The sequence below is a fragment of the Coturnix japonica genome, chromosome 5 (genome assembly GCF_054131305.1).
Source record: "Coturnix japonica strain WE chromosome 5, WE-NBRP24, whole genome shotgun sequence".
Classification (NCBI taxonomy): domain Eukaryota; kingdom Metazoa; phylum Chordata; class Aves; order Galliformes; family Phasianidae; genus Coturnix; species Coturnix japonica.
In genome coordinates, this window is record NC_140667.1 from 30,012,116 (window position 1) to 30,030,173 (window position 18,058).

At 40.7% G+C, this 18,058-nt stretch overlaps 1 protein-coding gene across 1 annotated transcript; it reads right to left on the reverse strand.

Moving 5' to 3' along the window:
* Nucleotides 1-261: 261 nt before the first annotated feature.
* Nucleotides 262-5,609, reverse strand: TSLIG3B (tRNA splicing ligase complex subunit 3B). Its single transcript, XM_015864827.2, has 8 exons — nt 5,503-5,609; nt 5,028-5,176; nt 4,204-4,338; nt 3,306-3,484; nt 2,985-3,065; nt 2,094-2,210; nt 1,045-1,212; nt 262-919 (listed from the first exon to the last, which is right to left on the reverse strand). Exons 1-8 carry the CDS (start codon nt 5,565-5,567, stop codon nt 554-556), a joined length of 1,260 nt encoding a protein of 419 aa, XP_015720313.2. The 5' UTR covers nt 5,568-5,609; the 3' UTR covers nt 262-553.
* Nucleotides 5,610-18,058: the final 12,449 nt, after the last annotated feature.

Sequence of the window (18,058 nt, forward strand, 5' to 3'; positions counted from 1 at the left end):
TCAAGTTCTGAAAGAAAAGGAAAGCTCCTTGAATAACTCTGACCAAAGCCTTAAGTGACAACTTGAAACTGAAGTTCTCCAATATGTCCCATGTAAAAACTGGATAAGGAAAAAAGCACAAGAGCAGCAGTCCGGACTTTCAGAATTGTCTCCCTCAAGTTCTTAGGTCTGATTTTTTAGTTCTTTTTTTTTTTTGTATCCAGCTTTTGGAGCAGGAGAATTCACATGCAACAATGAATAATTAGAGAAGCCTGAACGTCATTTTTATTCTGTTTCTTTAAAAAGGTTTTTATTCTGTTTTCTGAGGCTTATTTTAAATAAATGAACATAATTAAAAAGAAAAACAAAACACAACCAGTACAAAAAGCGAAGACTCTAGTCATGATATTTTAGTATAAATGTTCTGCTTAGTTAACTAAAAGAATTCAGTGACAACATTGGTCGAATGCAATGATTCACGTGGTCTTACTTAAATCTAATCTAAACCAAAGGTACCATTATCTAAATTCCTGATACCAGTAAACACCACCACTATATTTTGTCTACTACTCTTTCAGTATCTCCGATAACCTCCACCTCCTCTTCCACCATACGGATCTCCATAACCCCCTCTGCCACCATAACCACCCCTGCCGCCTTGGAAACCACCTCCACCTCTTCCACCGCCCCTGAAACCCCCACCTCCACCCCCAAAGCCACCCCCACCCCCACCCCCAAAGCCACCCCCACCCCCAAAGCCACCCCCACCTCCTCCTCTACCCCCTCCACCACCCCAGCCGCCCCTCCCTCCACCACCTCCACCTCCCCAGCCACCTCTTCCACCACCTTCCTGTCTTTTTTGCCACGGAGGCATTTCAGGAGGAGGTGGTTCAATCTCTGTTGGTCTGCCTCCACGGTCAGGTACTCTCCCCATCAGAACCTATATTGAAAAATAAAGGGATATAATAACTTGAAAGGACAGAGGCTAATTCTCTTACAGACAAAGACATGCTGTCTGCATGTCACCCATCTTTCCTTTTATCATATCCCAGAAAGAAAAGTTACCTTGTTGATTGCGCAAACTGTATTTTCTCGTGTTGATCCACTACTTGTTCTTATGATCTTTGATAAATCCTCTCGAGCGGCAAGAAGGTGAGCTAATGTTACTGTTGACTTTGGAGACAATGCATAGCGCTTGGGCTGATAGATTCGTGCTATGTCATCCGTTTTTACCTAATGATAAAAATCAAACATAACTTACTAGACATAAACACACTTACTGTATGTAGGCTGTAAAACACACTTACTGTACAGGTCTCAGTAAGTTGCAGTGGTTGTAATGTCTGTAAAACTGGATTACCTTACAAAACGTGGTGCCAGCTGTCACCAATTCTCTTCATATGGTGACGTACAAAATATGCTGCTAAGACTCAGCACAGTTAAAAGAGATTCTTCTATCCACTGACAGCAAACTTTCTTTGATGCTTTACAAGATATCTAAGACTAAAATTTAGACTCCCTGCTGTAAGGGAGGAAGGCAAGCGAGTAACTGAATTAAAAATGGAAAATAACTTGCTTGCTGGCTTAAAAAAACCATCAATACCAAAACATTTTGCATCCCAAAAGCTTTTTTGGAGAAGTTCTAAACAAGTGTTCTACAAAAAAACTGAGGGGAAAATGAGTTTACAGTCATTGCAATTATCTCGCTGACCTTGTGGGTTACCTATCTTAAGGCCCAGTGTTTGGCTTCCTCTTGCATTTCTAAGAGAAATGTTGAGGATTCCTCTTACTTCACTTCACTGGGGGCAGATGGATATAGGGAAGAAAAAGGGAGGTGTGGACTCAAGAGTGAAAAACCTCAACAGAGGATGCTCAAATTTCTATTTTTGGAGCTACAGACACTCGCTCACAAAAGATGGCCTGTGCCATTTAGCCAAATTCTTGCCCTTCCACACCATCTAGCAGTCAGATATTACAACCCAGAATGAGAAACTGCTTGAAAAGTAGACAGCAATAATGGAATTGTATTTACATAGTAGGTACATTTGCTAACAAGACCTACAGAATTGTAGCAGACTCCCATCTACAGGAAGCAAAGAATGCAGCAAGCTCACCTTTGCTCTATCAGACCAGCCAAAAGACTGCACTGTCACATCTAGCCTCTTCATTAACATACGACGGCGACACTCGTATTCACTGCGAAGAGCATCATTGATTTTTTCCAATCTTTCCTGTAGTGTTACAGTACAAAAACCCAAATGTTCAGTAATACAGGTCAAGTATAAGTCATACAAGCCAAATGAAAGTTCACAGAATCATAGAATTACCTAGGTTGGAAAAGACCTTGAAGATCATTAAGTCCAACCACAGCCTAACCATAGTACCCTAACTCTAACAACCCTGAACACCACATCCAAACGGCTCTTAAACACATCCAGGGACGGCGACTAAACCACCTCCCTGGAGAGCCTATTCCAATACTTAACTACCCCTTCTGTAAAAGAAGTGTTTCCTAATATCCAACCTAAACTTGCCATGGCACAACTTGAGGCCATTTCCCCTCTTCCTGTCAGTCCTCACCAGTGAGAAGAGACCTGCCCCACTCTCACTGTAAGCACCTTTCAGGTACTGGAAGAGGGCGATAAGGTCTCCCCTCGGCCTCCTTTTCCCCAGACTAAAAAAGTTAAGCCCGTTTAGCAAATAAAATGGCCATCCCCAGGCAACCTCTATAAACTGCATAAAGTTAGGGGTGCATACGTGTAGTGCTGCAGCAGTCTGTATTTAAAGGTATTTTAAAAGTAAACACATGGATTGACACAGAGCCTATTAACAATCCAATACTTCCAGAATTAATGTTAGCAGTATAAGTGCTTAGTAGCTGAAAGTTAATTATCAATATTTAGAACAGTGGCTGTAAAATGGACAGTCAGATGAAGCCATAAACATAAATTTTGACCATCCTGTGAAATACAGAAAAAAAAATGAGTCTCTTTTTCTATTCTTACCACTTGATCAGAATTCAGAGGTTTTGTTAGCAGTGATTTCCCTACGTGGTTTTTCTGAACTTTTGAGAGAATGTCCTTTATCTGAAACAAAACACGTAACGCAAATTATATTTACGTTTATTTCAGCACAAGTTGTTTCAATCATAAGATCAAATACAGCATAAGTGTTTTATTAGACTCATAAAGATGCATCTCAAATATTTCACCGCATAATTGAAACAGCTAAACACTAAGCAGTATAAAACAAATCATACTGTTAGGCTCTTAACTAATGCGGAAGCTTACTGATGCAGAAGCTAAAAACAGAGAGAAAACCTCTACCTTTTGTTCCACACTGTTTAACAAAGGAGGAATATCGGATGAGGAGGAGTTTGGTAAGCCCAGTGCATCACAGATAGCTTGTACTTCCTGATGGATTTCATTGTGCTTTTCCAAATGAGAGTTTTTACTTTTCTTGCTGTGCAATATCTTTAAAGCTTGAAGTTCTGTACTTAGAAATACTAGAGAGAAAAGCATCATTATGGCAGATTTAAAGGCATAAAAAATTTTGTACCCATGTTCATGTAAAACAAGGCAAACATAAGAGACCCTTTCTCAGTCCTCTCTTGACAGGTCAGTGTCAGTTTCCCATTCATTACCTGAACTAACTTCCATCCAGCTTCCCATCTTCTGTCTGCACATCTCGTACACACACTTAACTGCTAATAACCTTCCCCAGGTCCAGCTCCTTGGCTAGTTCATGCTATCACAATGCACCCTGCTGTTATTTCATTCTTTTCCTGTCTAATCTCAAGTGTTTGCCACCATCAGTCTCCCACTACAATTTCTTTCTATACTCAGTCTCAGCAGGCATCCCTTAGCCCAGGTCTAGCTTAAACCTAGATCTTGCTCCCCTCTGTCTCACTTTCAGCATCTCCCAATCATGCTGCATTTTCTTTCAAGCTACCCCCAGACGTCTCAGAAACAGAAGAAGCAAGGCCTTAGTTTCAGCTGAGCTGGAACTGGATCAAGAAATGACCAGGAGGCCTCAGTAGGTTGAACAATACATCATAAAAAATATTGTCTTGCTATTTTCATTCCCCATGAGTGATGTGATACATGCACAGATAGTGATTGTAGAGATACACTTAAATACACATAGAGAAATACTTTAATTGTATGATAATTATAGAGCAAGCACATACAATATTGTAGAGGGGGAGAAATGATTTTAACTCACAGAGGAGTTTAAGACAATCCTCCTTCTCTTTCAATCTGTCTTTTATGTCTCCAGATATAAGTGACGAATACGGACAAGCCATTTCTCTCAGGAAGCCACTAATCTCAAGCTGAAAGCTCTCTATATCTTTATCACCTGTGGAAATAAATAAATGCCATTAATTATTTTTTTTTCATTTAATTCTTATTTTTTTATCAATAGAACATCCAACTAATTAAGTTTTTATCATTTATACATTTAGATTGCAGGTTTTGATACCCCTGACAAACAGCACTTACCACTCCAACAGTATTTTCTTCCTTCTGAAAGAGGTCCTGTATACAGACAGACACCACTTTCAATTGCAAAGGTAATACTGCATTCACGCTTTAAACAAGAAGCTGATGCTACAGCAGCCTGAAACCATAATGCAAGCATTTGGAGTGAATCAGCAGCTCACATCTAGCAGAGAGGCAGTAGCACTGTCTCCTTCAGGTCACAGGAATATCACTGTCAAGTGAACAGCGTATGTCACAAAGCAGAGGGCAACTGTCATTCATGTTGTGGCAAACAAGTTCTAGGAGTCAAACTAACCCAACAATACCCACATGCCCAGCTTTACTGTCAATGGCTGGTTGCCTTTCTTTTTCTTTCTTCCTTTTGAAAGCATCTTCACCAGGTAAGACCTTAATCTAGCAGCTATGTACACACAAACATCAGTCTTTCTTTGGCTACATTCTAGTAGCCTTCTAAATCTCAGCACTAATTTGGTTACTAGCTTAAATGTCAAGTGCGAATCCCCTGAACAAGTATTACGTAGCTTCAATAAATTAACACTCATTTACCATCTGCAGATGTGATGCTTTCTTCCATGTCACCAAGTGACTTTATCTGGGAGCCCAACCAAACACAGAGGTCAAAAAACTCTGGCGAAGACAATCCACTTTGTGCTGCTTTGTTCAAGGCTTCCTCCTCCAAGAGGGGACCCGTGTACCTGTACAGGGAGACAAACCTTGATAACACGAAGTAGGTTTAAGATTAAATACACATACTTTTAAATACCCTGAGTGCTCCATCACGGCGGAGGCGCCCACCAACACACGGCCAACAACAGGCAGGGCAGCCCCATCCCGGGCTCCCAGGTGAGGCAGGAGGCCCTGCCCGCCCAGCACTCCGTTCTGCTCCGTCCCCAGCGGCAGGCAGCACCGCCGCCGGAGCGGAGCAGGGCCTGCCGGGCCGCCGCTCCCTCCAGGAGGCTCCCGTCACCCCCCAAGGCCCCGCCACGAAAGGAGAGCCACAACCTTTCCCCCGTTACCCTACCCTAGGGCCTCCAGCGCGTCCAAGATGTCGCACTCCATCTTCAGGCTCGGCTCCTGCTCCTTCATGCCGCCACAGCGGCTGCCGCCGCGCCGCGCTGTGCCCACCTCAAATGGGCCCCGCCGCAACCTGCGCCCGCCGCTGCGTTCCGTGGAGCCGCAAGGCCTCGGTGCAACCTCTGCCCGGCCCGGCGGGTTGGGCCGCCCCGACACGCTGCATCAGCTGGGATAGAGACTGAACCACGGAGCGTGGATCTGAGAGCAGGGAATGTAGAAATGAGACTCTTGCCACTCTCTTAGAACGATCTACTCTTATTTGGGGTCTAAATAAATAACTAGTAAAGAGAGCAGGAAAGCAAAATATGTAGAAATAGGCAGTTTTCTTTCTCATTCTTTCTTATAACCTTCGTGCCACACACACAGCAGAGTATGCTAAGCAGAGCAGAGAGCAACTGAAACTATCATAATACAGTCTATCAAAACTAAAAGGCAGTCTGGTAATGTAAGAAGTACTGTGTGGTGCAAGTAGGTGGCACCATTTTCCTGTGAGTCTCCAAATTTAGTTCTATGTCAGAAGTGTATTTTGCTTCCTAACTTTCCTGCATTATATAAATATTACATGCATGAGGAAGAAAAGGTCTGAATCTCATAAACAGTGTCTTAAAACCTACGAGTGAAAGGTGTTTTGATTGTGACTCTATGGGCTGTTGCCTAACACCTGCTTACAACCGTTCATTCATTTCATAATTTTCTCTATGTCCATTCCTCTGTTTCCAATCCATTGGGAAGGAATACAAGAAATTGTGATATAGCAGTTTAGCTTTGTAGCAATTTACTTCTAAGGGACTGAGTTTTGCCCTTGCCACATGTTCCTTGAACTACGCAACCACCAGCACCAACAGAAAAGGCCCCAGCATATGGCCATCACCCTCATGGGAAAGGCAGATGTGGCTTCTCTGTTAGCTCTGTCCTCAGAGCCCTATACATTTGAAACCAGAACAAGGTTTTTGACAGGATTTCTTTTTAACTAGTCTGGCAGCTTGCCATCACTCAGCAGTCAGGCACATCCTAGTGCTAGCACATGAACGGGGCAGAAGAACACAACTTGGGTTAGAACGTGGGGACAGGTCTGGTGAGGGCTGACCTGAATCCGCTCAAACTGATTGGAAATGGCACCTTAGCAGAGTGCGCAGCTGCAGCTGTCTGCACCTTAAGTATATCGGAAAACATCCTGAGTGGAAAACAAGGTGAAGGCGGGAATTTGGCTCTCCTGCCAATTTGTTTAAATCTCTACAATTACAAGGTGTCTGTAACATTACTTAAACAAATAAATAGAATTCTTTCTACTAAATGTAGTGACACTTTTCACAGATAAAGCAGCTGCACGTTTGGAAAAATTCCCTTTCCTTGTGCTTCTAACTTGTTGCCAAGGAATAAGAACCAAATCTCTTGAATTCGAATGAGTGGGAGATGCCACTGTTGCAGCGCAGAGAAGGTACACATAATTCGTAGCACTGAGAAGCAGGTAGCAATTACTGACCACTAGAGGGACTCAGAGGAGTGGAGAACAAATAGAATATACCACGTAGTAAACGTTTCCTTCTCACATGAGCTTACCTGCGCACAGCATTGTACTGCATATGTGCAGTTTAGAAGTGAAGAAAGACGGCGCTTTTGCAGGTGCCTAAGTCAACGTGAGAAGCTTATGTAAAGGGAGCATAAAACAGATCGATAATAGGATTACATTAAAACAAAGCAATATCTTTTCTTTACGCATCAGTTTAAACTGTCCAGCTTCCACCTGTAAAATAGTGCAAGCCTGTTAGACAAAAGATAGGTACTGTTCTACAGATTTACTGGAATTTAAACAACAGCAGCTTGCTAGTTTCAAGCCCAGTGTTAAACTACTCTTAGTCCTTCAATAAACTCTTTATTAATTTTTAAGGATTATTTGTAAGTACCCACCCAGGAGAGTATCACATTCATTAGAGCATTGAAGAACCAGGCTGCAAGGTGAAATTAGTCTGTATGCAAATTACACCAATCTTGGGAGTGACTACTTGAGCTGAAACTGCCCTCAAGTTACAAACACTTTATTTAGGAAGCATTCTTCTGCCATCTTTAGACCAAACCAGGCCACCTGAAGTGGTGACTTGGAAGTTCTCAGTCCAAAATGGGCTCCTGCTCAAAATTATGCATAGTGATAAACTCTGAAGAACAAAAAACTTGATTTCTGGAAAATGGATTGCTCCCAAAGTATTTTCCTGGGTCACGCTGCTGCACAGCTGGTGAGGGAGAGCTCAGAAGCAGGCAACCATAAGCACACTGCAGACTGCCTGCATCATAACTGACCATGCCTCTTTTTCCAATGCTTGCCTAAGGAGGCAGAGGCATTTCACAATCCTCAAGTTGTGATAAAGTCAATAATGCACAGCAACTAGCTCTTCAGTGTTATAGTGTTGGTCATTTATAGTTGAAGTCACTGAGATTTTTGTCATTTGCTTTAAAAGAAGTTGAGTACAACCTAGGAATTTCAGTGAGACGTGATCATATCTTTCTGCATTGCTGACGACAAAACCCCTTTCTTTGCAGACCCAGCATTCACATTTGTCTACTCCCACTTCTCTTTCCTGTGGTGCATTTCAAAAGAAGAGCTATAAATGTTGAAAGAATCAGTTTTTTATCATTAGATTTCATTTTGCTCAAGTGGAATCTCATGTTGAACGTATACAATAGCATGGCAAGAAAAGTGTTGAGCAGAAGTAGCCTGAGAAAAGAGAAGGGCAAGTGTCTCACAGAACTGACAGCAGCTTTTGAGTCTTGTCAGGGCTGAATTTAACTGGCTTCCCACTACCAAGGTAGTCATTACCTTGTGGAGGCTACTTGCTTTTGAAGTTCTCCTGGGTAGCATCTTTTAAGATAAGTGAGCAGGTAACACAATCTCTGGGTGCCCAGTGAACGTGTCTCCACAAAAGACAGTGCTTATGATTTTATGGGCATTATTCCATCGTGAGTGAGACTGCAGCCTTGAACTGCTGCAACATATGCTATTAAGTGAGCAAAAGAAGACAGACCTGCAGTAAGCCTGGCCTCTGCTGCAGCAAATGTTCAGCCTGGCAGGACAAAGCAATGAATATTCCAAGTTCATATTTCTCATTCTTTTAAAAATAAACTGTGCCCATTTTGCTCTTCAGACCATATGGCATGAATCATTTCAGTGAAGCATTCATCACATCATGATTTACACTGACATTATTTCTTAGAAGTTAAGTGCTAGGGCTTCTCTGAGAGGAGGGAGCTGTGCGTACTGCAGTCCTTCTTTGTGGTTTCACTGCCTTCACTGAAAGGTATTTTTGTTCATCTTAGCTGGAAACTAGAGTTACAGGAGCAAAAAAACAAGCACAAAGTGTTCCCATTTTTAGGTTTTCTGATTTTTTTTTTCAATCTCTTCATGATCGCATACAAACTTATCTTAATCTTTTATGCTTGTATATGATGTATTCACATGATCCTGTTTGACGTTGAGCCTGACCTCTTTCTAAGAATGAATAACAGAAATGTCTTAGGATAGTTCCTATGCGTACCAATCTAATTAACAAACAGTGAATATTTGAATGGATGAATGAGGTGTATGGCCAGGTGTGAGAGTTACCTGAGGGATTTCTGGGGTCAGAATCCTGCTATTGAGTGTCACAGCCTGCATCAGGAGCACCAGCTGCATGCAAAGATTTCCAAGAATGGGCATGTGCCAAAACAAGCTTATAAGCTCAGGCAAGTCCATAGATTTGCAAAAGGCCCCTCATTCAGCTTAGGAACATTGTCATGTCATTTTTTTCCCTGACTATTTTAATCTTCCTTCTGATGAGAGAAAAAGAAATCGGAGAAAAGAAGATCTTTTTGTCTATGGTAGAACAAAAATGTAGACCAGAACTTCATGAAGTAATCATCATGCTCTCCTCAACTGAGGAAGCATAAAGTATCAGAGTATCTATCATAAGCTGAAAGAAAAGACAGGAAATATGGGATAGCTATAAAAAGACTGGAATAGTTGACTTCTTAAAAAAAAAATAATCCAGAAAAACAACAGCAAAACAAATCAAAACATTATGAAGTGGCAAATGTTGTGTCTTAAATGTAGAACAGAGTGCTTCAGAGCCCCACCGGGGCCTGAAACACAAGTCATACTTCACAAATTGCAGCAATATTGGTTTCTTAACATATTGAAATAAAGATTTTTAACAAGCTTCCATCTGTTAAGCCAGCAAGTTGGCTTGGACTGATCATGCTCACTGCTTTAATAAATAGCCAACATCATTTTTCAAACCACAGCTTTCAAATTATTTTGGAGAATTTCAATGTACAGCAGTCGTGGCCAATCTTGACAGATTTACGTTGCTTGTTCACCACAACGAGGGCCCAGCCTTGGGGGTGGCATTTCAGAAGAAAGGGCTGCAGTGCCATTTGGGAAGGGTGGGCTCAGGAGTGACTTCAGGATAGCCACTTCCTTGACTAACGGAATCACAAATGAGACGAAATTGGTCTCAAACAGGAAGGGAGTGAACCACTCAAGTCCGAAAGCAACTCCCTGTCTGGAAGGTGTGCTTCCCACAGAAAAAAAAATGCTACTCTGTTAGTATGAGGAGAAGGAACCGAGGGCATGCTTGTCTTCACCCTCCCCCATATCCCCCCAGCAGCACAAATGAAAATGACAATAAAAGAAGTGTGCAAGACATAACATTCTTGCCTTTTCCCCTTTAAAAGCAGGCACATTTTTAGTTTAGTTGTTTTGGTGGTGCTAAACAAGCGTTTTACTGGGAGTCTGCTAAAGGAAACAACCAAGATTAGAAGGCTACACTTAAACCCTCCAGCAGAAATTTAAGGAGGAAATTATGCTCCAAATCAGTGTGACTTGAGTATAAATTAAAATAATCTTGTGACTCTGAAGCACTAAGCAGACTATCTACCTCTATGTGTTAACTTTGTTAGTAAAAATATACTCGTAATGGGTAAGTATTGATAATCATCTTATGAGAAAACAACAGATATTCCCCCTAATTTAGCTAGCTAACAAGTTTATCACAGCACTTATAAGCACCACTAAGTTGCCTTCTCTTTCTCCTCACTGAATGTGAGAATAAAGAAAATTAATTCAATACTCTACATGCTTTCCTTCTGGTCAATGGGCATCAAATTAATACTCTGTTGTAACACTGCTCATTGAAAGATGAAAACTGGCTGTATTTGAGAGAGAACTATTCAATTTCATTCTGCTTGTTAATAATGTAACTGAAAAAATCTGAAGAGAGGCAGCAGGAGTTTCCAAGAAGTTGAGAGGAGGGATGCTTAGGATATATATATTTATATCTAAACATACATATTTTTGTCACTTGATATGTTAGTATTAAAGGCAAAGTATTAGGAAAGTCAAGACGAAATCCTATACTTCATAGTAAAGCACTCACAAAGCCATCATTGGACAATTTATGATGGGATAGGTGATTTAAAAAAAAAAAGTTGAATTCACTAAACATTCATAGTTAAAATGATACACTGATGAGGAAGGCTGAGCATCTTCCTTTATGTCACTTGCCTCCGAAGCTCCAAAGTATGAGGTATTTCCAAAATAAAAGAGGTGAGGATTTGGATTCTGGCTTAAAACTCATACTACATTTTTCTTTCAGAATCACCACCATCATAACCACCAGAATTATTATGTTGCTTATGCTCTTATTTCTTTCTTTCCTCATCCAATCTCACCTGTTTCTCAAGCATGCTTTCCTGGGGTGTTTGATCCAGACTTCTGCTCTCCACACCAATCTTCTCCTTGTCCAACATCCTCTGACAAATTTCAAGAGCACTACTACAACTCTTGGGAAGTGCTAAGGGTTCGGTGACACGGCTGCTTAAATAACTGAATCTACATGAAGCAGCTGAGCTGACACAGGTGAAGTAAAAATAAAAAGAAGAATTAATGAAGCATGAAACATCTGAGCCCAAGTAATTGAGTTCTGACATCAGGAATAACTAGGAAATGTATGGTGTGGTCTTTCATGCATGCAGCTCCACGTAGAAAACAAATGAATTCACATGCATGTACACATATGTGTAAAAGCAAGTGGCTAACTTATATTTGGAGATAGGTTTTGGTCCTGATAGTCTCTTTTTTAGATGATTCACCCATATATTGCTTTTGTTAATAATTCCTAGCTGAGTTCTAAAGGATTCTCCCAGAAAAAGAAATGAGGTATTTTTAGAGGGCTTATTTTGCTTTCTTTTTTTTCCCCTTTCTGAATGGTAGGACTTTTTTTAATAGTAACTCAGCCTTTTGGTTTTCTCTCACCCTTCTCACCCCCTCTGTTGCTATTCCTTGAGAACTGTGGGTGGCCGCTGAAGCGGTGAACATCACAGGATGTCACTTAGCAACCTGATGTTCATAAATAGCTACAATCTTTTCTTTTTTTTCCCCCTAATGGCTATTTTCCCCCCATCAGGAAAAACACTTAGATCCATTCCATTCTGACAGTGCTAAATTCTTTCTTTGACCTTCCAGCCTATTTATTGCTTATGCTTTCCTATCCTGGGGTCTGATTCCAATGGTAACATCAAGGCTAATGCCTCTTGAAGGCATCCAATATATTTCTGAGCTTATTATTAGCATATAATAACAATAATTATTAGCACCCTTGAAACACTTTAAGAACAGTCCCTTCCTTTTCCATAGATGTCTGCACTGCATGCATTTCAGATGACCTCAACATAATGTTAGTGAGATGAAATCAGAATAGTTATCCACAGATTTTTTCCTAATGCCTTTTGGGAATACTCAGGAAATCAGACATTTTTTCAGTTCATTCAGATTGAATCTGGCAGGATTTTTGTGTCTCATCTAAATATTGCAATGGCCCTTTTAAATACCAGCTATGCTGTTCAGTACTCTCTTTAAAAGTAGAGTTCTGCCAATAACATACTGTCACATGAGTTAGTAAGATAGCAACCGAAAGATTATAAACTAGGAAAAGCAGGCTTGTGTAAGTCTTCAAGAAGGGTCTTGCAAAAAAAAATTGCTGAGGAAACACAGCAAAGTTAGGCAACAACCTAAGCCTGGCTTGTCTTGGAGATCTCTGTCCAAGAGCATAGAAAAAAAACTCAACAGATCCTATCTACACAGCACCACTCCTGTGACCCCAACCATTTAACAGAATTGTAGGGGTTGGAAGGGACCTCTAGAGATCATTGAGTCCAACCCCCCTGCCAAAGTGGGTTCCCTACACCACATCACACAGGTAGGCATCCAGTCGGGTCTTGAATATCTCCAGAGAAGGAGACTCTACCACTTCCCTGGGCAGCCTGTTCCAGTGCTCCGTCACCCTCACTGTAAAGAAGTTCTTCTGCATATGGCTGCTCCTCAGAGAGTTAGGGGGCTCTGTACCTGAGAAGAGGGAGTAATATGGGGGAAAGCAAAGAGTGTCACAGTGCACATGTTATGGCTGCCATCACCCGATGATGGCAACACTGTAAATACTCTTACCCCTCACACTGTTTGCATTGCTATTTCATAGACATCTAACTGGTGGCTAAACTACACAAATGGGGAAGAATACTTTGATTTCTTTTTCCCTTTATTGGCTTCTTGAGTTTATTCTTTCTTTTCTGGATTAATATACTATAGAACAGAGAAGACAACTTTTATATTATTATTTCTGAAGCACTTTGTTGTCCATGCCTACATTCTCTAGAACTGCATTTCAGTTCTACTTAAACTGGGAAAAAAAACCCCACTACATTAGAATCACTCGGCCCACAAAGCCTTATGCAGCTTTTGTATAACCTTACCACTCACTGATACCAGCTTGTATCAGCAGACTATTACTGTCTCGGCCACTCTGGGGGATCTGGAGAGTGGCATCAGTAAGCCACTAAGAACAGCTGGGAGTGTCACAGCCCATTTGTCTGGGAGTTGTGGAGCACAGCCCTCCCTGTGGCAGAAACATGGAAAGACAGAGACCCTCATCCCCAGCTCTCCAACAGCTCACTGAAACATTAAAGTTATCTTAAGAGGACAGGCAGATACAGTGATATCTGCCATTTAATACCTGCTACTGGATCTTCTCAGAGGCAAGCTACGTGAAAGGCTGCTGTCATTGAAAGCTCGATGCAGCCAATCTGGGATTTGGTGTGAGTAATGGAGGCTGAAGAGACAAATGACACAATGTGGCTTCTCCAAATGTCTTCTTGCAGTGGCAGTCAGTAGTACAGACCTATCTCTACGTAGATGCACATATTTGAAATTAGTATTTTTGCATAGCAATTGTACATAGAAGTCATCACTGCCAGGGCAAAACATACATTGGCTGAAGACCCATGATGAGCAACTCGTTAGCCTGGTTATTTCCTAATGCATTTCCTTTTCCTTACTGTCCTTCTGCATGCTCCTGTATTACTTAGAGTTGGAAAGCACAGCAAAATGAAGGGGGGGGGGGACTCTGGAGCATAACAAAGCTGAAACCACAGTTACAAGTTGCAGTAAAAATGTTTCAGAAAGGAAAAAATGTTTTATACTCCGTAGAAAATAGTGCTCTGTATGCTTTCCATGTACACAACATACGCACACAGAGCAGTCGTGTAGAAAATAATTGTTGTATGGCCTTCCCTTAAATGGAACAGAAGGGACTTTTGAGGAGAAAAGAGTATATTAAAATTATGCATAATTTCACCTTCACATTTAAAAAAAAAAAAAAAGAAACAACAACAAAACCAAACCAACACTGCTTGCCCCTTTTCTTTCTAACCGCTCTTTCTGCTGATGTGTTTTGCTTCAGTAGATTTTCTGGCTTCTGTATCAACCTATAAGACAGTGAATAAAAACAAGCTAGTTTATAAGCTTGTCTCAATACTCAAATTACTTCCCTTGTAACTCTCGCAGATACACGTAGCTCCATATGTACATCTATTTGGAATCTTATTTGAGAAGAATGTTCCATAATGTTCTTGTCAATAAGTGACATCCATACACACGCCAAAACTATTTGAGTGCTCCTTTGTAGGGTGCTCATCCTTGTTTAATTTTTTATGATATAGACATCCATTCAGACATGAAACTATTCATAAGAATCCCAACTATAAATATGAATAAAAAACTAAATAGTGTTGAAACACAACTGACCCTTGAAGTATGCTGTGTTTCCTATTGGCTTTACTAAGATGAAGATTTCATCTTCTTGCAAGACAGGAGGCTCTTTGTTTGGAAACAGTTACAAATCACAGCATGCATAAAGTATCCAAGTTGACAATGGTCCACTCTAAATCCCACAGATTCGATGGAAAAGCTCCTTTCCCCTATGATAAATTCAGCACACCACACAAGCACCTAGATGTCTTTTCACCACTCTTTTCTCACACATGGTTGTTGCTTCTTTCTCTCTTTCTAAAGATAAAGGTAAAATAAAGGTGGTAAGAAAATGATTTTTTTTTCATTCCTAAATTTATAGTTTGTGATTCCACTGAGACTTTACTGTGTTTCAAAAGATAAAAATATGTTCAGTACATCAGTGGAAAAAAAAAAAAATAAAATCAGGATAACACATTCAGACAGAGCTTCCAAGTCAGGGATGACCCAGTCAGTCTTCTCACAGGCAGGTGCTTGAGTCTTTGGCTGGGTTTTGCACATTTGGGTTTTATTTTCCAAGCTACCCTCTGCAATGCATGCCCTGACAGCAAAGTATCTTGCCTTCACTCCATACAGCATGTAAGGCTTTAGATTCTGATGGGTGGAGTTTGTAAGTCTGAGTGATCCAAGTGGGATCTGGCATTGTATCCAGGGAGACAGTGAGTTGAGCAAGGGTCTGAGTACCATTGCTCTTCTAAACAGTAGTCAAGTCCTTCTTCCAATAGAAAAGAGAATTGAAGGAAGTACGCTTCAACTCATGTTCCAGCATTTTGCTGGATGTAGGAGAGCCAAATTCAAACCTCTACCATGTAGCCAACAGGCTGAAACTTCTCGGGTAAGCCCTTTTCTTGAATCTGATCAGTTTGGAGTAGGTGTGTTACACAGAGAAATTTCTAGAACAACTCCTCTTTGCTCTTACAAATACACCTTTTTTCCCATAGCTAACACATTTTACAGAGTGCAAACTCCAGTGCACTGTCAGAGCACCTGGAGGATGGAACAATCAAAGGGGAGATAGGGTGTGGATTCACACCTGCACCAACAGGGAGCAACCTAGGGACCCAGATTCAAGAGGATGCTTAGGCTTACCTATTAGAACCACATTCTATATCTACCTGCCTGGGAAGCTTACAAATGTAAGTAAAAACAAGAGAAAGATCCTCAAAGGCCACCCGAAAGACAGTTAATTGATATGGTTGTAACCTGATGCACCAGCACATCTGTCCAACAGATAATATAATTTCATAAGTTAAATACATAGTACTGTGTGACTCTAGGCACCTCTCAGTATTGAGCAGATTAAAAAACTGAATGTGCATGCATAATGCCATAACATAATACAAAGTACAGCAATAACAGAAGGGCAACAAAATCCTAGGCTGCAGCAAATGAGAACAAGTCTCAGCACATAAGCCACAGGTACAGAAATTAAGGAAGAGAACTTGCTTACCTTTGGAAAGCCTCAGGTAAGCAGGGATCTCTAGGTGAGGTAACCTCACCTCCACTGCCAAGACTTAAATGAGGTCTGGGAAGGCGTGAATCTAGACTCCAGCCCTTCCAGTCACTCAGGGACATTGCATGCACCTGATCTCCCCTGGGTTGGCCCTGCCTTCCCATCAGGTGCTCAATCACTGGTTCAAGCTGTGACTTAGTATTTCTGCTACGGTATGTAAGTACTCACAGAGACACTTCTGGTTATAAGAAAAATCCTTGCTCTGAATTTAGCCCACAGTCCCTCAGCCTCATTTGTCTGCCCATAACATGGAAATAGCATTACATTCTTACTTCCTGGAAGCATGAAGAAAAACTCTTGGAAACACTGGGAAGCATAGAGACAGGACAGCTTGGGGGGAGGGGAAAAGGGTAATGTATTAGAATATGATACTTTCTTGAAATATATGCTTCAGGAGGAGAAGTTATGTTTCCCAAAAATGCTAAATAAGTTTCTTCCTATGCAACTACAACTGTAGTAAACATTCATAAAGAAACAACCAACTCTAGAACCAAGAGGAAGATTAACAACATTTGTTTTTATGCCTGTGGCCAAATTCTTTTCTCACTCAGTGGAATTCTTCCAGGCTTCTCCTTTAACTTCAGTGAGTTACTCCAGATTTAAACCAGTGCAAGCAAGGGCAGGTTAAAAATACTTGTGCCACAATCGGCCTTGGAAAATTCATTTCTTCATGATAGACGTTAAACTGACTGCTGAGGCAGACAGCATGTCTTGCCCATAATCATTTTATATTTGCTTCTTTTCCTCAGTCCTTAAAATGAGTTCATGACTTCATGACTCTGAGAGTAAATATATTATATAATGAATACGCTTTTTATTCAATACTTGGAGGAAATTAAAGTAAATGCTGTATGTAATAATACCGAATGGAAAAAGCAATGATAATTATTTGATGAGAGAGTGAATACGGAAGGTGCTCAGTTAATCCTGTGGTCTGAGGTAAATGGCAGACAATCAAGTAAAACTAATGACCATCATAAAACAAAAACAAACTGCATTACTCCACCAGCTCTTGACTAATCTATTATTTTCTCATGAATACCATTGCATAAAATAGTTAGAACATGTATTGTCAGTAAACTGAGTTTCATAAATGAATTGTCACACTGTACTGCTGAAAAATTATCAGTCAAAATCTTTGGCCACATTTCTAATTTGTTCCTTATTTGGGTTTATTTTACATCTCAGTTTAGAAATGAAGTGTTTCATCCTTGTTGTAAATGAGACTATCATGCTTTAGTAGAATTTGTCCCAGACTGTCAGGTTGCACTCCTGCAAGCAGGCCTTACACAATGCTCATCTAATGGAGAAGAAATGCCAGTAGGCATCAGCACGAGTAAGGAGAGAGAAATTATGTTCTGTGAGAACAGTGGTACATGAAAAGATTAGTGAACAAAGAAATCATAGGGACATTGCAATAACAATGATATGATACTTTGGTGCAGGCTGTTAAACAAGAGTAACTGCTGATTTTAGGTGCACTGCACCATTTTTTCCAGTAATCACAGAATCATCAGCACCCGGATAAAGCTCCATCGCATTTCTGGTGATTGTACTTTAACTTTATAAAGTTTGGAGGGAGGTTTATAACCTTTTTTTTTTGGTTGTTGTAGCTTTATGTTTCTTTCTTTTTCTCAAGAAAACATAAAGCAAATATGATTAATATATTGACAAATTTCACGTCTTATTATGCAATTGGCTCCTTCTGCTGTTAAAATCTGGAAGACTCTACATCACATATAGATAGTCTTTAAATGAATGTAGCGCTATGAATAAGTACTATGGGATATATTTTGGATGCAACAAAGATCACCTCTATATACATTTGTACACAGAGAATAGGACAGCCGTTGCCAAAACATCTGAGGATGGAGATTGTGA

Excerpts from the sequence above, each read along its gene's own strand:
- TSLIG3B (XM_015864827.2), bottom strand. The coding sequence starts at position 5,567 with ATGAAGGAGCAGGAGCCGAGCCTGAAGATGGAGTGCGACATCTTGGAC. Across the intron at positions 3,066-3,305 it reads TAAACAGTGTGGAACAAAAG|ATAAAGGACATTCTCTCAAA; the intron begins GTAGAGGTTTTC and ends GTTTTGTTTCAG. Across the intron at positions 2,211-2,984 it reads CTCTGAATTCTGATCAAGTG|GAAAGATTGGAAAAAATCAA; the intron begins GTAAGAATAGAA and ends GTAACACTACAG.